Source organism: Sminthopsis crassicaudata, chromosome 4 (genome assembly GCF_048593235.1).
Source record: "Sminthopsis crassicaudata isolate SCR6 chromosome 4, ASM4859323v1, whole genome shotgun sequence".
Classification (NCBI taxonomy): Eukaryota; Metazoa; Chordata; class Mammalia; order Dasyuromorphia; family Dasyuridae; genus Sminthopsis; species Sminthopsis crassicaudata.
Window position 1 is genome coordinate 325,945,015 of NC_133620.1, and position 21,815 is coordinate 325,966,829.

Genomic DNA, 21,815 nt, shown 5'->3' on the forward strand with positions numbered 1-21,815 from the left:
AATTAAAAACATGTTTTCCACTGGTTAAAATCAATTGCTTGTGACTCTGCTTAGATTCTTAATGAAATCGTTGTACAAGCAGCTTATTCCAGACATGACACCATCAGAATTTGTCATAATAACATTCCCAAACTCTAATTCACATTGTCAACCTGCCTTTGATACTAAAAAAAGCACTAAATTTAGACTTAAGGAGCCTGGGTTAAAACTGGTTCTGTAGTTCCCCAAGGAACTTTGGGTAAGTCACTTAACCACTCCAGGCATGGATTCTATATCTGTGAAATGAAAAGGCTGGATATGACAATTCTAAATTCCCTTCTAGCTCTAAATCTAATTAGCCCAAGTTGTGGTACAGATAATACCTTAATGCAAATGAATTTGTGTTAGAAAGAACAATGTGTTGCCTAATCAGAGAGCCTAGATTGAAATTCTGACCTTGTTACTTATTACCTTTGTAATAAGTAATGAGCTAAACAGTGCATAACCACCTTGGACTTGGGAGAGACTGGAAGACAAGAATTCTAGTCCTGTCTCAGACAATAGCTAGCTATGTGACACTAAGCAAGTCACTTAAGTCTCTTGGCCTCAGTTTCCTTATCTGTAAAATGGAGACCATAATAGCACCTTCTTCACTAGGTTGTGAGTCAAATGTATAATCTAAAGTGCTTTGCAAACCTTAAAGGTGCTATATAAATGCTATTACTATTATTATGTGACTTCATTTAACTCTGAGGGCCACACTTTTCTGATCTGTAAAATGGGGAGAATAATACTTACCTCACAAGGTTGTTGTGAGAGTCAAATAACATAACATTAAAAATGTTTAACTTAGAAGGTTATATAAATAGTATTACTAGTATATGATTTAATTCTAAAGGCTTCAATTTTCTTTTTTTTTTCTTTATTCAAATTGAATTTAATAATGCTAGAAGCTTGAAAACAACCACCCACACTGAAAAATACTTGACTCAGTTCCCTTTTCTCCCCCCAAAAACCTACATTCTATTCATTATACATAACTTGGACTAATTCCATATTTAAAATGAGGGAGGTAAACATCTTAGTTTTTCTTCTCATTTGGGAGGAATATGAACTTTCCACAAAAGAATAATTAAAAGTAATTTTTTAAAAATCCTACTTATCAATGTGATATAGTAAAAATAAAAAAAACATCTGGTGATATCAGCTCCTTTGCCTTCCACTTCTATGATTTTGTACAAGCTGCTGAATGTCTCTGGGACTCAGTTTCCTCCCTTGTAAAATGAAAGCATTAAACTAAATGAGGTCTAACCTGAAGCAGTGCTGTGCTACAGACGCTTCAACTTTCTTTTCTTATCCATAAAATAAGGAGGTTGGCCTTGAACTTCAAGTTCCTTGAAATCCTATCATTCTATGATAGGATTACATGTGGATAGCAGACCAGGCTTAGAGTTAGGAAGACCTGAGATCAAAGCCAGCCTTCAACACTAGCTCTGTAACCTGGGCAAGTCACTTAAATCTGTTTGCCTCAGTTTCTTCACCTATAAAATGAGCTAGAGAAGAAAATGACAAACCACTTCAGTATCTGAGGCCAAGAAAACCCCCAAAAAGGTCAAGAAAAGTAAGATATATGACTAAAATAACTGAACAAGACCAGGAGAAGACTACAAGTATTAAGGAAAAATAACTCATTGCAGTTAAGATTTAAAGTACTGGATAGCATTTTAGATATTTTTTGTTTCAGTTGCCTATGGGACATTCAATTCAAACTATCCAACAAGCAGTTAGTGATGAGACTGAAGCTCAGGTGAACCTAGGACTAGATATACAAAGATCTGGGAATTATCTTCCTAAATATAATAAAGCCTTACTTCACACATAAATAATAAAACTACCTGATATGACAGAGATAGGGGGTGAGGGGGAGGGGGAAAGGAATGCATATATATATATATATATATATATATATATATATATATATATATCTCAAAGTATTTTTCTTCACATGATCTAATACCCCCAACTGTCATAAAGCTTTTTGTGCCATCTCCCTTTTTAAATAATATTTTATTTTTCCAAATGCATCCAACATTCACTTTGCAAAGCCCTGTATTTCAAATTTTTCTCTCTTCCCCCTCCCCAAGACAGCAAACAATCCAATATAGTTAAACATGCATTTCTTCTAAATGTATTTCCACATTTATCATTATGCCATCTTTGTGTGCATGGTGATTGAGGTTAAGTGACTTGCCCACAGTGACACAACTAACTAGTACTAAGTCTGGAAGTCTAGATTTGAATTCAGGGCCCCAGGGTGGGTGTTCTATCCACTACACCATCTAGCTGCTCCCATTTTGCCATCTCTTGATGAATAAAGTAAGCTAATGTTCCTAAGCTTCAACTTTGGGAACTTGAGAATTAGGCATTGCACATGGGAAGACTCTAGAATTTCCTTATTTTTACTTTAGTGTTTATTTCTACCTGTCACTTCATGTTAATCAACAGTATGGGCAACTTCCATAGACTGTCCAGTCAATTATGTCTTCAGTCACTGGTTTTCATTTTCGTTGTTATTATATGAAGAGTAAGGTAAAATTATCTTAAGTGATACTGATACCATCTAGTCCAATCCTTACTACTCCCAACCCCACCTGTACCCCCTATTTTGAGGTTTCTTTCTCAAGTGCAGAGGCAATCAGGTATTGAAGTGGATAGAACACAGGGCATGGAGTCAGGGAAACCTAAATTTTAACCTGGCTGAAGATATTTAACTAACGGTGAGACCCTGGGCCACGTGACTAAATATCTCCAAGTCTCAGTTTCTTCAACTACAAAATGAGAATAATAGCAAAACCTACCTGGCAAGGTTATTATGAAGATCAAATAAGACAATAATTGTAGAGTGCTTAGTACAGTGCCTGGCACATAATTAGTGCTATAAGACTTATAACCTTCCCATTCTCCCCTTCAAGATCACAAAAACAGTAGCAGGTCAGGGTTCAAGTCATTCAGGTATAGATCTACTTTGTCTCCCATGGTATTTGACTGAATATAATGTAATGAACTTTGAAATTTTAGGAAGGAAAAGGCATTGTTGTAGATAAGAACCATGTGATTCAAATCACACAAAAAACTCATCATATCAGTTATCATATATACTAAATATCTCATCTATACATTAGATCTATACTAATCAAATCACACAAAGAACTCATCAATCACATCACTTATCATATATACTTAACATATATACTATCATATACTCATTTATGTAATTTATTGGCTACTAGAAAGTACAGATATGTTCATTAATAACCAAATCCAGATAATTCCTGGTAATGTCTAACTCCATTTGGTTACATGCTGTCAGGAAGAGATAATCCAATCCTACAGTAAATCTATTTGCCATGCAGAACGTCACTGACATGAGGCAGACAGACTACCTTACCAAGGCCACTGCCCATTTACCAGAGTACACTTGGATTTAGTCCAAATCAGCTGCTGACTTAAAATGAAAACAGTACAAAGAAATTAAAAAGTAGCATAGTAGCATACATAATTCAATCTCTCCCTCTCCTATCATTCCTACCTACAAATATGCCCAGTCCTCTCCCAGCCTTTAAAAAAAAACTTATTTAATCCTACCATAGGGTCAAACAGATCTATAATTCTTTCCTTTAGTAATCAAATTCCTTGTAAAAGCTGTCTACTTTTCTTGCCTCCATTTTCTCTCTTCTCAACCTTCTCAATTCATGATGCAATTTTTTTTCCCAACTCTATTATGCAACTGAAATTGCTCTCTTTAAAGTTACAGGGGATATCATAGTTGTCATATTTGATAGCCTTTTCTCAATGCTTATCCTTCTTGACTTTTCATTAGCATTAGATATTTTTGATCTTCTCTCTGGGGATGTTGTCTTCTCTTTGGAGTTTCATGACCATGCTCTTAGTTCTTTTCCTATCTGACTATTCAATTTCCTTTGTTGGATCATCACATTGTAGGCACTTAAGTGTTAAATACTAATACTTTTATTTTTACCTTTTTGCCAAATATTACATTGCTTCATTCTTGTTTCCAGTTTAAATGATATATATATATATATATGTATATATATGTATATATATACATATATATACATATATATATATATATATATATATATATATTTTTTTTTTTTTTTTTTTTTTAATTTAATGATGTTTTTTCAAGGAACAGTTGGTAGTTGACAACCCAATTCTAAGTTTTGGTTCCAAAGTTCTGCCTTTCAGAAATAATCTTTAGGATTGTTAAACTTACTCAGAGGTAAGGTTAGGCCTAGGACTTTGAACACTTTCTTCTGACACTTGGCTTGTAACAACATGAACTGGTTGAGCAGGAACTCCTACCTGCCCCCTAGCTACCTCTTGATTCTTGAATGCACAGTACACATTTTAGTGAGGAGAGAAAGAAGTGAACTCCTTGACTTACAGGCTCTTTCCTTTTTGCTGAAAGCAGATTTAGATTAGCATTTGTAGATTGGAATGGGTTCCTCGGCTGTAATTACTTTCTCTTGTGGCTAGCCCTACTCTTTCTGCCTCATAATCTTTGTCTTCCTTTAAGGTTCAATTCGGGTGTTTCCTTCCCAGTAAACAGTGTCTTGATAATACCAGTAGTTTATTATATCCCATTTCAATTTTCTTTTTACTATTGGTATTTATATCCATGTTGTATCCTCCACCTGAATATACAAGCTCCCCAAGAAAGAGGACCATAATATTGCCAACATCTCGTACACAGTAGATGCTTAATAAATGTTTGAATTCCCAAAAGGAATGAAGTGAACATCCCAAATCACACTCTTGCATCTCTAACCTCAAGGTTGGGATTAGAGCTCAGCCAGATGGGTAAATTTACTATCTATTTGTGTTCTGCTGACTAATATTGCACGAGAGGCTTCAAAGCAAAAACTTTTTCCACATACAGCACACATAGCAGGTTTTTTTTATTCCGAAGTAGCTGGAAGTATCCTGTTCTTATATAAATGAATGAGAATTAGGTTGCCAGTTCAGAAGCAGAAGCAAAAATGGTTTTTTCCATTTACAGCTGAAAAGGAAAAATAAAACATTCTGCTTCCTTGGCAGCACTCAAACCTCACTACTAACAGCTGTGATCTTCAAGTTTCCATTCCCAGAAGTACTTTCAGGTGTCCTGCCTAGACTTTTTAGTTAGGGGAAAAAAAAAAAAAAAGTCCCTTGGCAGGTCACATCCTCTATAACTGACAGGAAAATCAGTTTTTCCCTGCTTCCATCCTCAGCCTGTTTGCTTATCTATTTCCTCGTAGGCAAGGGTCTACATTATATAATGTCCGGTCTAGGGGAATTTTTACCATGACCTCACCCTCCTGTAGCTGCCACTCAATCATTTTAGCATCATAGACTCTTAGTTCATTCAGTAAAACCTTCTTAGGGATGTAAAAGGCCGCAGTTAGAGTCTCCCTGGTGCAGCGGCCTTGGTGAAAGTCATCAATGTTGTATAGAGATATCTGTTCTATTTCTCTTGCAGCTGTAAGGACCATTCCTCGGTCCCTTCCGAAGCCACTCTGGCTCTCAGGTAGATGATCCTTCTCCCGGACTATGCCTCGGCAGCCCCGAGAGAAAGACCACGCCTCCTCCTTCCCCCCTCCCTCCTGTAACTACGCCAGGCCTGGAGTAGGGGAAACCGAAGTTCAGATCTGACAATTAAGAATGCCTGATACATAGTAGCCACTTCGATCGTGCTTGGTAATTGTCTTTCCACACACCTAAGCCTAATCTTAGAATAATTCTATGCTTTTGTGGGGAAAGAAGAATCAAAGTAGGAGTAGAGTTGCTAAGTACAGCAAGAATATCCAAGAGAATAAAGCAAACTGTGGAACCTGAGCGCTTTATGCACATTTCTCCTCTAAGTCAATCTATTCTCATTCCACCCGTCTCCCTCCCTCCCTCCCCCCCAAAAAAAAACCCCAACACAATCTCCTCTTGCGGCTCTGCAACACTTCCTAGAACTGACAGCCAATTTTCGTGGGAATCAGGAAAGGGAGGAGGATGACCTAGCATTTAACCCAAAGCACAGGGAGTGGTCCAAGCAAACAACTACCTAGGGCGCTAACCTATGCGCCAGGGCTGCAGAGCGAGCTAAGGCGCGCGCTACGACTTCAAGCAACTTCCTCACTCTAGGGGAACCGGAGAGTCGCAGAGCAGCCCTACAAACTACCAATTAGTCCGTAGACCCACGTCACGTGACGGCCTCCTCTCCTCCAGCCCCTCCCTCTAGCTCCAGCTCGTTCGCGACCGTAGAGGCAGGTGGGGAGGGGAAACGAATGGAGACACTCTGCGCGTACTGTCACTCGCAAGAGGAGGAGGAACCGAAGCGCTAGGGTGCGCGCACTCGCCAAAAGAGAAACTCATTAGGCGCGCGCCGACGCCCGCCCAGGAGGAAGCGACGCTCGAGAGTTGGGGTGCGCGCTCGCGTCCCTTACCCCTCTCCCTCCGTCTCCTCCTCCCTTTCCCCTCCCCCCTCGTCCCGCCCTGCCCTGCCCTGCCCGCCCAGCTCGATTCCTCCCGCCTTCGTTCCCTCCCTCCCCGGCGTTCGAGCCGCGCTCCTCGTTCTCGAGCTGCGGTGCCCGGCCGGCGGCCGCCGCCACAGGAGGAGGTGGAGGGCTCCGGAGGTGCGGGCGGCAGCGGCGGCAGCGGCGGCGGCTGAGGAGGAGGCGGAGGCCGCGGAGGCGGCGGCGGTAAGATGGCGGACTTCCTGCCGTCCCGCTCCGTGCTATCCGTGTGCTTCCCGGGTTGCCTGCTGACCAGCGGCGAGGCCGAGCAACAGCGCAAGTCGAAGGAGATCGACAAATGCTTGTCGCGGGAAAAGACGTACGTGAAACGGCTGGTAAAGATCCTGCTGCTGGGTGCCGGCGAGAGCGGCAAGTCCACCTTCCTCAAGCAGATGAGGATCATCCACGGGCAGGACTTTGACCAGCGGGCCAGGGAGGAGTTCCGCGGCACCATTTACAGCAACGTGATCAAAGGTGAGGGGTCCGGGGGGGATCTTGTCAGCCCAGGAGCCCACTGACCCGGGGCGGGGTGGGGCCGGGCGGGGGCTGAGGAGACTGAGAAGGAGTTTGCGGCGCTTAGGCCCCGGAAGGGGGGGGGGGGGCGCGGGTCCCGCGACCGGAGACCTTGCTCCGAGTGCCGCCGAGCCTGGCGCCCCCGAGGTGAAGGGAGCTCTCCCAGGGCACAGTCCCCCACCTCTACCCCACCCCCATGTTGCGAACGGGGGCCACCCGCCTCCGGAGGGAAGTGTGGCGGGGTGGGGTGACTCGGCGGGGAGCCACCCTCGTTGTCAGTAGAAGGCACCGCGCGGGACACTCCTCTCGGCCCCACGTTGGCCGCTGGACACACCCCACCCGGTGTCGGCCCCCCTCCTCAAGCCGACCACTGCCCTTTAAGTTCTCTTACTTTACGAACTTCTCTCCTCCCGAAATCTGGGCGGCAGAGGTTTGGTAAAAGGCTGCGGCAAACAAGAAACTTAGCCGCTGATGTTTGTTTGCATCGGAATCTCTTCCCGAGCCGTAAGCGTCTGCCTCTAGGGATTTCCTATGGGTTGTCCTGAGCTCTTTTTTTTTTTTTTTTTTTTTTTTTAAGGTTGTCAGATTTAGGCTATGATAGTGGCAACTGGTTTCTGAAGGCAGTGGGGTCTCATTCGCCGAAAACAAGTCTTACTAGTGGCTAATTCCACTTTCATCCCAGCCATTTGCAGTCCCAAATTGCTTCTCTTTGCTCTATATGTCTTGGTGTGGACGGGCAACAGTTTAATTAACATGGTGGTGGGCAAGTACATAACAATAAACTGACTTAATAAATGCCTTTTCTAATTGATTTAAGAAAAAGAGAATGTTGAAGTCCGTTGCTTTTCAGCTACATTTTCAGGCTGAATAAAACAATTTGGCAGGGTTTTATCTCCGAAGCGCTGGAATTAGAGCTAAGTGACCTTAGGAATCACTTGACCGTTGTCCTTCCTCACCAACCCCATTTTGCAGATAAGAAAACAGAGGCCTAGAGAGAATAAGTGACTGACCCAAAGTCTTACAGATAGTAAATGGGAGAGGATAGGTATCCTCTGATTTCAAATTTTGTCTTTGTGTTTTATGCTGATTTATTTGTTTTAATTCATAAATACTTTTTTTTGGGGGGGGAACTAAATTTTTTTAAAAAGGATGTTTTTAGTTCGAAGGAAATTCTATGAAATCGAAATCAAGTGCGTTGCCCAAAGTCTAATAGTTTTGGTGTTTTGAGATTTCCTTTAATTTATGCAATTTCTGAGTAGCTACATCAAGTAGCCTGAGTCTTTTAAAGCAGTAATTTCTTAATGGGATTATCTCAGAAAGTAGTAAAATAGTTTTATTTTTTTTCCTTTCAAAGTTTTTCTCAGATTAGATTAAGAAAGTGAAATTAAACCTTAGTATACCTCATCTTTTAGCTTCATTGTATGTGAACTAAGCCTTCCTTGTTTGAGTTCAAATGAAAATGCTCCCTTTCAGTCCCTTACCATCCCCCCCTTTTAAATTAAAATCTGCTTTAAAAAAAAAAAAAAGATTTTAACATTCATATCTAAAGTTGAGTAAAACCCAAGTCTGCAAATATTGTTTAGATGATAGATTAATAGATGGATGCTAATACTTTCAACTAACTCATTATGAGCAATTCATATGACTTAAAAATGGTCAGAAAGCTAGTAATATCTTTGATCACCTATTCCTGTGTCTTATCCATCTGAATGAGTCAATTTTCTGCATATTCTACAGGTAGTTACTAAAATGGATCAGTGATTTAGGGATTGAAATATTGGTTCTTAAAAAATAACCTAGGCATCTATGAATTGAAATGTTAGGTCAGTTATTTATTCTAAAGCAGCCTCGTTATTAAAACACACTCACTCACACTCCCTAAACTTTGCTTTTCAGAGAAGACTTTTTACCATTCTGTTAACTTGAATTGATTTGACCCAGAGTGGAAGCCCTAAGTTGACTTGATCTTGCTATTGACCACAGTGTTTGGGAAGCATCTAATAGCTTCAGATCCTAATCCTAGTGTTCTGAATAAGTATCTTTCAGATTACACTTAAAATTCCAGATAAAAACAAAAATGTTTATTGAATGGAAATTACTGCCTTGCTCTGCCTAGGTGTGAGTAAAGTTTATTAACAGAAAAAAAGATGTTTGGTTAAGAATATTTTCTCAACAGTTTTTGTAATCCAGAGGTGATTTTATGAAGTAATTTGATCTTAATCAGAATTCTTTAGAATAAAAAGTAATGTTAATGATCCTGAACACCCAGTTTTATCTATATGAATCTGAATAACTTAGTTGCTCTTGGGTACATATAGAGGAAATGTTAAAAGCGAACAGATTAAAGCGGTGTTAAGTTTTAATCAATAGCAGTTTTTAAAGGTATACACATTTATAAGTTTTAATAATTTCCTTCATTCCATTTACTTTTAAGGTGTGAGAGTCCTTGTAGATGCTAGAGAAAAACTTCATATTCCTTGGGGAGATAATTCAAATCAAGTCAATGGAGACAAAATGATGGCTTTTGACACTCGATCAGCTATGGCAGCACAGGGAATGGTGGAAACACGGGTTTTTTTGCAATACCTTCCTGCAATAAGAGCATTATGGGCAGATAGTGGTATCCAGCATGCTTATGATCGACGTCGAGAATTTCAGCTGGTAAGAAATATTCTTTTAAAACGTTTCTTGTAAAAACATTTAAGTGAAATATCTTTGTCTACTATTAGCAATACCTTTCCCATCCTCCTTTTTTAAACTAAATAATAGCATAATGAATCTCTCCAGAATCCTGATCTATGAAATTGATGACCAATGTTGATGTGATATTTTTTTAAACTAAGCAAAGACAATAAAGTAAACCACATAGGACTAATAAAATTGGAGGGTTTAATACTTTTTGTGTGTGTGTGCAAGAGAGACTATTAATGTCACTTACGAGCTTTCTTTTATTTTTATTATTATAGTTTTTTATTTACAAGATATATGCATGGGTAATTTTCCAGCCCTGACAATTGCCAAGCCTTTTGTTCCAATTTTTCCCCTCCTTCCCCCTCCCCCCCATGGCAGGTTGACCAATACATGTTACATATGTTAAAGTATAAATTAAATACAATATATGTATATGTGTCTAACAGTTACTTTGCTGTACAAAAAGATGAAATAGTGTACAACTAGCCTGTGAAGGAAATAAACAATGCAAGCAGAAAAAATAGAGGGATTGGGAATTCTACGTAGTGGTTCATAGTCATCTCCCAGAGTTCTTTAGCTGGGTGTAGCTGGTTCAGTTCATTACTGAAGACCTTTCTTTAAAAAAAAAAAAAATTCTAATTTTTATTTTTGTAGTAGAAAACAGTTAACATAATTATTTTGGTTCCTCTTTTCCCTTTTCCTTTGTACCTTATTCTTTGTGACCCCATTTGGAGGTTTCTTGGCAAAGACAATGGAGTGGCTTGTCATTTCCTTCTGTATCTCATTTTATAGATGAGGAAACTGAGGCTCACAGGGTTAAATGACTTGCCCAGGTGATATAGTTAGTAAATGACTAAGGCCAAGTTTGAACTCAGGAAGATGTCTTCCATATTCTGGCTCAGCACTCTATTCACTAAGCCACTTTAATTGCTCTGGCTTTTTATATATTAGGTTCTTAAATATTTTTGAATTCAGAAACACTGTTTTAATGCTTTAAGTTAGACCTTTTTTGCATAAAGAAAAAAACAATAGGTTTTGTTTTTTAATGGCAACTTTTTATAGTTAAGGACATTTGTTTTAATCAATAGTGATATGTACTTTTATTGGTAAATCACATATACTATGTATAGTGATGGCCAGTTAAAATATATGTGTGATGGATATTTGGTGTCATCTATGAATCCTTCCTTGTGCCAAAATAAAATCCTTATATGAAAGAGATTAATTTTCAGTCCATGAATTTATTTTTTGAAATCTTTTTGCAACTATTACAATGCAATTGGCTTCATTCTGATCTCTTAAGCTTCACCAAACACCCAGAGGGATTCATGAGACAAAAGACTTGATGCTGTGATTTAGTAGACAGTGACCAAAAAATTACATCATTCTGTGGCCACTTTGGTGATGATCCTCCATTAATTCAGCTAGATTGTTCTTCCAAAATCAGAAATGTAGTCTGACATTTCTACTTTTATCAGAAGCCCTTCTCAGTTGAGATAAAACCTATAAGAGCTTAGATTCTATGAGGACTCAGGGTCACTTTTGTGTCACCAGGAGACATTGCAGTAGAATTTTAGTGGAGATTATTCCCTAAAATATTTTTTCCTAAATTCAGAAAGAAAAAGATGTCTCTAGTTAAGTCAACAAGCATTTATTAATCATCTAATATGTACTAAGCACTGTGCTAAGCACTGAGAATACAAAGAATGGCAAAAAAATCCAGTCTCAAGGAGCTCACAGTCTAATACAAATGATTATAGACAAATAAGTTATATAGAGGATACATTGAAGACAATCTCAAGAAAAACACTAAGACTTAAGCAGAATTAGGAGAGGCTTCTTGAAGAAGGTGAGAAACTTAAGTAAGATTCAGAGGAAACCAACAGAGATAAGGAGGGAGAGAGTTCCAGACATTGGGAACAGCTAACATAAATGCCAGGAGTGGGAAGATGGAGAAAATAATCGTTTATAATTTAGTCATGAATGCTTTGTTTTCCCTTAAACTGAAAAAATTTCAAGTAATTGAAAACCTAGACTCTTTTTTAAGAGAGGTAGTTCCAGTCTGAAAAGTGTTATTCTGAATAAACTACTTTGATAGCTAAAACATGTTTAATAACGCTATTGATTATTATCCACATATAGGTAGTCCCAAAAGTCTGGGTATAGTTTTAAGCTATTGAAACTTTAATAACTTAAAACTTTACTGAGGCTAGGGCATCCTGTATATGTGTGTTACTGTAAAATAATGTGCAAACTTCAGTCATTTCTAAGCAATTTTGATAATTAAAAGTTCCCTCAGAGTATTTGTGATAGTGGAGAGGTAGGAGATGGTCAGAAACTGTTTCTGCACTCTAATCATTTACTTTCATCTATTCAGTCTTTCTTGAATAGTTCTAATAACCTATTATTTTCTTTTACTCTTTCAATGTAAAAAATTTTTCTCTTCAACTACATTATAAGTTCATAATAGAGACTAAGAGTAAAAAAAATTTACATCTCTTTTCAGCCTCCTCGAATTTGTTTGTAGAATGACTTATGAGCACCATGGTATAATGGATAGAAAGTTAGCTTTGAAGGCTTTTACTTAGATTCAAATCTTAATACATATTTTATCTTGACCCTGAGCAAGTCACTTAATCTCTCCCTGCTCTAGCAACTCTTTGAGACTGTATCTTGCAGAGAAAGTGCCATGCACAATTTGTAGCTAGAGTATCTTTCTTAATACTAATGGAAATAAGACCCAGTCCTGTCCTCATAATAACTTAAATTATAGGAATGATAACTTGTAAATGATATTTAAAAACATTTTTGAGGCATAGATGGGAACATTATACAAGGTATTTTTCAATTCAGTAAATGTGTATTTAGTACCTACTTTGTGTAAGGCACATAGAAAGGCAGATCTTGTCACAAAAAGTTGCCATTGTTGACAAAGGGATAAATGTTCTGTAACTAGGCTGAAGTCTAAGCTATATAAGGGAAAGAATAATTTTTTAGGATTTGTCTTTAAATGAGTTTTACAAATGATTTTTGCTTTATTAAACTAAGAGAGTTGGAAAATAGCACATGACTTTTCAAATCTTTCAAAGTTCAAATCTTTCATTTTTTAAGTTTTTTTTTTTTTTGTTGTTATAGCTTTTTATTTACAAGATATATGGATGGATAATTTTTCAGCATTGACCCTTGCAGAATCTTCTGTTCCAACTTTTCCCCTCCTCCCCACCTCTCCCCCAGATGCCAAGTAGACCAATACATGTTAAATATGTTAAATACCATATATATATATATATATATATTGCTGCACAAGAAGAATCCGACTTTGAAATAAGGTAAACTTAACCTGAGAAGTAAATAAAAAATGCAAACAGATAAAAACAGAGGGATTGGAAATGCTATGTAGTGGTTCACACTTATTTCCCAGAGTTCTTTCGCTGGGCGTAGCTGGTTCTATTCATTATTGAACAAATGGAACTGATTTGGTTTGTCTCATTGTTGAAGAGAGCCACATTCTTGATGCCCTTTTTATATCCCATTTACATCATAAATCCATCATATGCCAAGTTACCCCATTGTCAGGGAGCCTTTTAAAAAGAAATTCATTGATAGCTAATCAGCATTTTGACTGGAGAAGAATTTAAGTTTTACTTTGAGAGCTAAAAGGTAATTTAGACTGTTTCATAATAATAGTAAAGGCTTTATACTATGCTGAATGGGGTAGAGGGACATTTTATTTTAAATTCTATCTTTTCACTTTTGGTTGTAAGTGACTTCAATTTTAAAATTGTATTATATTTTAGGAAGAAAATTGTAGATTGAAAGAATATGATTTCTTGAATAATCACAGTAGAGAATATGTAAGAATAGTAGCTGGACTGTGATTTCCATTGGTAGGAAGAACTCCTAGGTGACAAAATTCTCTCTATTAATGCAAGAGTACTGAGAGGTTGAGTGACTTACAAGATGGGTTGTTCATTTGTTTCATATAATGAGATGGCTGTTCTTGACAAGGCATGCCCCTGCCCCTCTCTACACACATAAGCAATCATTCCATCCTATCTTCTCCAGCAGATTTCCCCTCTGTTATCTTTACTTTTTTATCTTTAATCTCTCCCTGTATACTAATTGCTTCCCTACGTAGATATGTCCATGCATCATTTGCTCTATCCAGCCTTCCCTTCAATGTTCCCATCCCTGTCTTCCCTTTTATGACTAAATTTCTTCAGAAAGCCATCTGCAATAGGCCCTTCCTCTTTTGTGCTTGATCTCTTAATTTTCTTTAGTCTGACTTCAGATCTCATTATTCAGCTGAAGCTGCCCTTCCCAGGTGCCCTTGGTCACCTATGGAAGATGAATTGGAAAGGGGACAGATTGGAGGCAAGCAGATGCATTGACTTTTACAGTACTCCAAATGAGGGCCTGAAGAAGGAATTTATGGAAGTCAGACATATGGAAGTGGAATTGATGAGTCATGGCAAAGCTGTGGTGGATGAGTAGAGTTGCAAGCTTGTATGGTTGTAGCGCTACAAATAGAAAGAAGAAACTATAGAAGAATAGTCTTGGATTTTTATTGTTTTAAATTTAAGGTTATTGATATTAGTTGATTTTTAAATAAGAATTTAATAATTAATGTGGCTGTCTGGAAAATCTCTACTCTTGAAATTAATATGATGACTTCTAATATTGTTATACAAAGGGAACAACTTAAAATTGGTTGTATACATGTGTGTATTATATATACAGATTCATTTATGTAAACAAGCTTATTTAGAAACAAACATGACTATTCACTTGGAAAGAAATGCCTCCCTTCAACTTAATCATTCCTTTGTTAGGAAAACAACCTTTTTTTTTTTAAAGATTTTTACCATAACATTATAAGGAAAAGTCTGGGAAGAAATTTAAATATTTCAACAGTGGGGAGTAGTTAAAATCAGAATTTTATAGTACATTAATAGAATGGATTAATACACAATTAAGTATTAGAACAAGAAATTGCAATGGTTTTGTAAAAATCAAAGCAAAAAGAAACAGTCACAATAATGGAGTATACAAAGGAATGACTGAGAAAACATAGTTTGTATTTAAAATTAATAATTAGAAATAAGAACATTTAATTAATTTGAAAAAAAAGGATGTCTTTGTAATTCAGCATTATCCTTTGATTCAGAGATTATAATTTTTTCTGATAACTTTAATATTGACAACTTAAAGCCCAAGACTTAAATAAATGGATTTCTGGTTTTATTCTTTTGTAATTGATGGGACTAGCAAAGTAATTAATGTCTTTGATATGCCAGTCCTTTATATAAGAAAACTGAATGTTCCTTAGAATAATTTTGACAATCATTTCAGTTGATGTGATTTTTTTTTCCCTTAAGTTTCTTTATTTTCCCAAAAATCAGCACAAAACAAAAAATGCTTCTTTCTCTGTTACCCAGATAGCTCATTAGTATAATGCTGTAAGATTTTCTAAGGACTCTTGTATATTATCTCATTTGGTCCTCACAATAAATCCTATGAGATAGCTGTTAGAGGTGTTATTGTGATAATACTTTTAATATTAACAATTATCAGTAATAATTAAGGCTTCCCATATATGTGATTAGCTCATGGCCCCATACAGTTATTGTCTTACCTGAAATTCAAACCTAGGTCTTCCTTATTCTTAAATCCAGCAATAATTAATATTCTCATATCCTGGTTACATTTGGGAATATGTAATCTCAATAGTTCAAGAGTAGTTGAATAACTGGAAAGTAGAATATCCAAGGCAAAAAAATGTATTAAGTTTTGAAAAATATTATATGAAGTTTTGATCACTTTTTTAATATATGTTAGAAATGTATAAAACCCTTTTTGGGGAAATATAAATGATCATTTATCACCTGTTTGGTACAAAGATTTTATTTATATTTCTCTGCTCTTTCCTATCCATGCTATAAGGATTTGTATGTGGTACTTAAAATCTCCTAGTATATTTTTCACTCTGTAAAGTTGGGATCGTAACTGCTACTTCCCTTATAGGACTATTGTAAGCAAAATATTTTGCAAATTTAAAACACTATATAAATGTTATTGAAGATGGCTTCATATAAACTGATAGTCACAGGTTACATATACTTAGAATAGAGTTCTGTAAATTCATTTCTTTAAGGAAAAATATTTTTTCAAAGAACACTTTTAATTCTTATCTACCATTTTAATTCTAAATTTTGACTTATCAGTATTTCAGTGCAGATATCATTGCAAAGTTTAGTTATATGTGATAGTTAAGCCATTGAGGAAGTTAAGTGATTTACTCAGTCACTTATGGGACTTGAATACAAATTTTCCTGACTTCAAGACCCCTTTTTAAAAAAATCACCTTCTATACTCAAAATGCCACTACTATTTTAGGTAATTCAAGAAAAGACCTTTAACCTATGGCAAAGGGAACACGAATTTTGGAGTTTTTTTTCTTCTTATTATTGAAATAACTTGATAGATCATAAATTTATTTATCATAAGCATTATCTAAAACACTAGATATTATTAATGACAGAGTAGAAAAAAATTTTAATGGATACTTTTTTTTTTAAAATAACAAACGGGTTAAAAAAATATAGAGGGAAAGGAAAGAAAAGCTCAATACAAGTCAATACTCACAACTTGAACAGACAGAATAACATGTACAAAGAATCTGTTCTCACATTCAAAAGTATGGGGGAGTTGACAAGAAAACTTGTCAAAACAAAATGGAAACTGGATTCAGCTTTAAACCCAACACCTACTGAATTTCTGTTTGTTTTCAAACAGATTTGTAATTGCTGGTTTTTATTTCAAAAAGATTAATTTTAATTATTTCATCTACTTACCCTTCCCCAAATTTTCCTTTGTTTTCATGTCATCTACCTTTTAATACAATGTTATCACTACCAAGTGAAGGTAAGTATAAACAGAGTTTATTGGTTGAAATAATGGTTAATGTTCTTTTTAGTGTAATTTTTAAACTTTAGGACTTTGCAAGATTTATTAAGAATGAGATTTTATTTGAATTACATATTTGTCACTGAAGGTTCAAAATATTTTACAGATATGTTTATAGTATGAAATAGGAAAGTTTATAGAAAACTCATCTTTGAGAATCCTCTGAGATGTGGTAGAAAGAATATAGTATTTTCAGTCAAGACCTGGGTTTGAATTTTGGCTTTACAGCTTTGCTTTAAGTATTGGGGGAATCAGTTCACCTGTATTTACTTCATTTTCCTCATCTATAAGATATGAATTATAACACAAATTCACAGGGTTTTTTATCAGGAACTATTAAGATAATATCCAAATCATTTAATAAACATGAAAGCTTCATATGAATTTGAGCTATTATGTTTAAAAATGTGATCAACTAAATTTATTATGCTATTATCCCCATAGCATGGATAGGAAAGATATCTAATATTATATTATCAGAGTGAGAGCTGATTATATAGGATATATAAAGAGATGTTCCTTTCAGAATTCTACTTTTTATAATTATGTATTGTCTAATAACTAAGGATAGGAATTCAGTCATACTAGAAAACAGCAGTATTTTTCAGCTGTGTCGGTGTATTTTCTTATATATTGGTGATTTTGTCCATGTAAATACAAGAAATTAAACTAAAAAGAGGGAGAGAAGGAAAATTGTATTTATCCTCTGAGCCATAAAGAATAGGAGTCAGTAATGAAACTCACAATATCAGATGCACAAAGTTTGAGCAGAATTCAAGAGGAACTAAAGATTCAAATATAAGGAAGTACATTTTATCTCATAGGTTCCTTATTTAAAAGAACTGGGAGAAATAGCTTAAGGGGTGAGATATAGGGTGATTGGGTTTGAAATAATTCAAATTCTATATTAAGACATTACTCAGGTGAGGAAATCTAGGAAATAAAGAGTGGGAGCTGAGAACATTTGGATGAAGGTCAATTGAAGGAGAAAGGAGGAATTATAGAGTATATTATAGAGAACTTGATAGAAAGAGGAAATAGATTGAAGGATTTGGGAAATAAGATCACAAGCCTGGTAGAGACATAATGAAGATTGTGAATTACCCAGACCTTAGCTGGAGCACTATTTGCCAAAAACAAACTGTCTGATAAGTTCTTAGCTTGTTTTAATGATTTCAGCCCTTGAAAAAACAGGGGAACCAACAAGAGAACTCGATTTAATTTCTCACTAACAGAGATGAACACGTTGCGGGGTTGGAAAATGATGGGAATCTTGAAACTGAAGCTTCCCTGTTAGAGTTTGTGATAAAAGAGAGGAAAGCTTGTTATAACATGACATGCAGAGTAAATTTTGAGAAAACAGATTTTTTTTTTTAAAAGGATTCAGAGAAAGGATAAACAGGATCATATAGGATAGAAACAAATATGCATAATTCTAATGAGGAAGAAAAATAGGAGTTTTCTGAAGAAAACAGTGTGGATGGACAAGATACAGATTTCTTAAAATAAATATATATACATACATATGAATATGATAAAAATAAGGGTAGGTTACCTGAGGGTGAGCACAATAGCCTGTTGTATTACATGAAAAAAATCACATATTCAGATTCTGTTATTGTGTTGATGTGTTTTGCTTGATTATACTTTTTTTTGTTATAAGAGAAACTTTTCTATGGGAGTAGGAGTTAGAAGTGAGTAATAAGTAGAAAAAAGCATCTGTAGAACATTAAAAATACATAGAAACAAATAGGATGGTTTTGTCATCTTGTTAAAAATATACATCTTCAAAAGAACAGAAATCACAGTCCTCTGTTCTTTGCATGTTGAAATGTTTGTTGCTGGTTAGGTTCATATTAAAAAAAAAATTTTTTTAAAAATAGGATCAGGATGCTAAATCTCAAAAAAAAAATATCTGAGGCTTATAGGAAGCTAAGAATAAGAGTTCTGTTTTGGTTTTAGATACATTGAGTGAAAAAAAGATCAACGCAGAACTAGGACCAACACTTGGAGTGAATAGGACAAAGATAACTAAGGATTAAAAAAATGCTATTTAGCTCTCATTTTCTGTTTTCTCTGCTGAGAATGACTTTTGCATTGGAAATGATAGAACAAAAAATGACTAATAAGGACTTGATACTGTAGATAAATAATAAGTTAGTATCAAGTGGCCCTGATGAATTTGTCTCTAGCCTAGGATGCTAGGATACTGAAAGAAGTGGGGAGATAGTGAATTGCTAAGGCAATATCAGTGGTATGAGAAAGATCATGGAAGGTAGGGACAGGTTCACTTAAGATTGGAAATGCCCTGATTTTCACAAAAGGGAAATAAACAGTTCATATAAACTGTAGGCCAGTGAACTTGATTTAAGCTCCTGGGAAAATTCTAGAAAGGATAATTTATTTTATTTATTTATTTTTATTATTATTTTTTTAATTTTTAAAAATTAATTTTATAATTATAATTTTTTAACAGTATATATGCATGGGTAATTTTTTACAAAATTGTCCCTTATACTCACTTCTGTTCCAAATTTAGAAAGGATAATTTAAAAAGATGATTAGGGAACATCTTTATAAGATGATATTGCTAATAATTATCCATAATCTGTAAAATTTTTAAAATTACTATATTTTAAATTACCATATCATCCTTAAACATAGAGAAAGTGGTGAGCAAAATCACTTATTAGAAAGGTTTGCAAAAAAAGACCTGGAGTAGTTATGTAAACCTGGGCATAAGGTCTCTGGGCTTTTAGTTTCTTTATCTTTGAAAAGGTTAGATTTAGAACTCTTTCTAAAACACTTTCCATCTCTAAATCTATGATGCTTTTAGGGAACAGGCAATTTTCTCAATATATTTTTAAAGTGTGCCAAGGCTTTATTCGTTTAAAATTGATTTAAAAAGGTAATAAAAAATTTCATTCTCCTTGTTGCTTGTTGGTTATTGAAAAAGTTGATTTCGTAAAGCAAAATGATGCCCAGAGGCAAGAATATCTTTTCTATCTAAATCTTTTTTAGATGCCTGGAATGCTCTGTTTTTCAACTCTACCTGCTTTCCTGGTTTCCTTCCCAAGTAAAATAACAACTTTTAAAGGAAGTCTTTCCCAAATACCTATTAATTGTAGTGCTTCCACATGTTAATAATTTCTTATTTATTTTGTATATAGTTTGTCAGTATTTGTTTGCATGTTTGTTTTCCTCATTAGAGTTTGTACTCCTTGAGAATAGGGACTCTCTTTTGCCTCTTTTTATCTCTCTAGCACTTAACAAAGAATCTGGCACATAAGTCTTTAATAAGTGTTTATTGAATAAATGAAGAGGTGTGGTAGATGTATGCAGACTGCAACATATGACCAGTTAAGAAAAACAGGAACAAAAGTTAGGCATCAAAACAATGAACTTGTTAGATATTAAGGGCAAGTAGTGGTAGAAACCCTATTCCACTGCTACCCCTATAATGTTAGGAATGATCAAGGAAGATATCTAGCATATTGGTGGACTCTGTGGTGAATTTATAGAAGGATATGACAAGAATTACATAAAATGGGCATATATGGATGCAATCAAAGATTTATTTGAATATGAGTGGTAAACATCTCCCTGAAGCTCTCTAAAGAATTTTTAAATTAATTGAATTTTTCTCATGGTAGTGGTTTTCAAAAATATTTTAAATGTGTTCCTTAAATAAGATTCTGACTTTTTATGTTCATTAAGACCCTTAATAATTCAAAACATTTAGATCTTTTTAAATGTAAGGAAACTATATATTTTCAGCTATAAAACAGTAAAACAGTCGTCGTAGTCCCTCCCCCCCTTTCTTATTTTTGGAGGCACTGGGATTAAGTGACTCAGTTGAGGGTTGTGAAGCTAATTAGTGTCTGAGGCCTCCCACTCTTTCCTCCTTTCCTTTTCTTTCCCCTCCCCTCTCCTCCTTTCCTTTCCCTACTCTTCTCTTCACTTCTCTTCTTTCGGACTAAAGAGATCAAATAAGATCTAAAAGAATAGGTAGCATTTTCTTAAAAAACAGATAAAATTTTGACAAAATTATGGGGGAAGGCTGTTCCAGATATAGGAAATAGAGTGGATGAAGGGAAGAACTGGGCACTTTTTTTTTTTTACTGATGAGTAATTCAGTTTTATTGGAATATAAAATCCATAAACAAGTACTAGTATTCGATAAGATCAGAGCCAAATTTTATTAGGTCTACGAATGTCAGCTAAGTAGTTTGGCCTTTATGTAAATCCACTGAAGATTTTTGAACAATAAAAGAATCACATTTCTTCATTAAGAACATTAATTTGTCAGTTATGTATCAGGTGAGTGGACAAAAGGGTGAAATTTTGCAGGCAAGAAGATTGGTTAACAGACCAGCCAAAGTTAGCAAATGTTCAAGCAAGAGGTAAGAAAAGGGTGGCAAGTTGTAGAAATGTCTTAGATAATAGAGCAAGGTATTGAAAGAGGGATACAATCAACAGAATTCAGAAATTGTAAGTAATGAAGCAAAGAAAGGTGGAAGTGATAACCTTCAATATTCAAGTCAGATTATTTGGGGAGGTGATCTTGCCATTGCAGAAAATTTGGAATAAAGTTGATAGTAGAATCACAGGGGTTCTGTTTTTCACATTTTAAGGTGAAGGTTGGGATAGAGACACAAATTAAGATATCAAAAAGAAAAAAGTTAATTTTTGATCAGTTGGTAATTACAGTTGAGAAAGAAGAGAACTGAGTTTTAGAGAATATATACATAGTAGATTGATAACTAAAGAGTACAATGTCAAAGTCAGAATGTGGGGAGAGAAAGTATTGCACTAGAGAAACTGAATTTTTTTTTGAAAGTCTTAAGAAGTGAAATGATAAGTACTTTACAAGAAGATTTTTAAAAATATTCATCTATAGTATATTAGGCACTGAAGAAAGTAACCAGCAAACTATGTTCTCTAAGAAGCCAGTTATCACAAAGAATTATAGCAACTTTTACAATAATGTTAAAAAAAAAAAAAAAACTACCTTCCTACATCCCAACATCAACTTCCACTTAGCTTTTAAGGTAAAAAGCAAAGAAAAATGTCATTTAACACAGCCAAATAATCCTTATT

General features: G+C 35.5%; 1 protein-coding gene and 1 long non-coding RNA gene across 2 annotated transcripts in view; one reads left to right on the forward strand and one right to left on the reverse strand.

Annotated features, from left to right (window-relative positions):
• Positions 1–7,556, reverse strand: part of LOC141538784 (uncharacterized) — a 33,038-nt gene extending 25,482 nt beyond the window's left edge. The window contains exon 1 of the long non-coding RNA XR_012481127.1: positions 7,450–7,556. This is a non-coding gene — a long non-coding RNA (uncharacterized LOC141538784). The remainder of the gene's footprint in view (positions 1–7,449) is intronic.
• Positions 6,318–21,815, forward strand: part of GNA13 (G protein subunit alpha 13) — a 61,357-nt gene continuing 45,859 nt past the window's right edge. The window contains exons 1-2 of the mRNA XM_074260587.1: positions 6,318–7,019; positions 9,493–9,719. Of these exons, the coding sequence (XP_074116688.1) occupies positions 6,737–7,019; positions 9,493–9,719 (510 nt within the window). The 5' untranslated portion in view covers positions 6,318–6,736. The remainder of the gene's footprint in view (positions 7,020–9,492; positions 9,720–21,815) is intronic.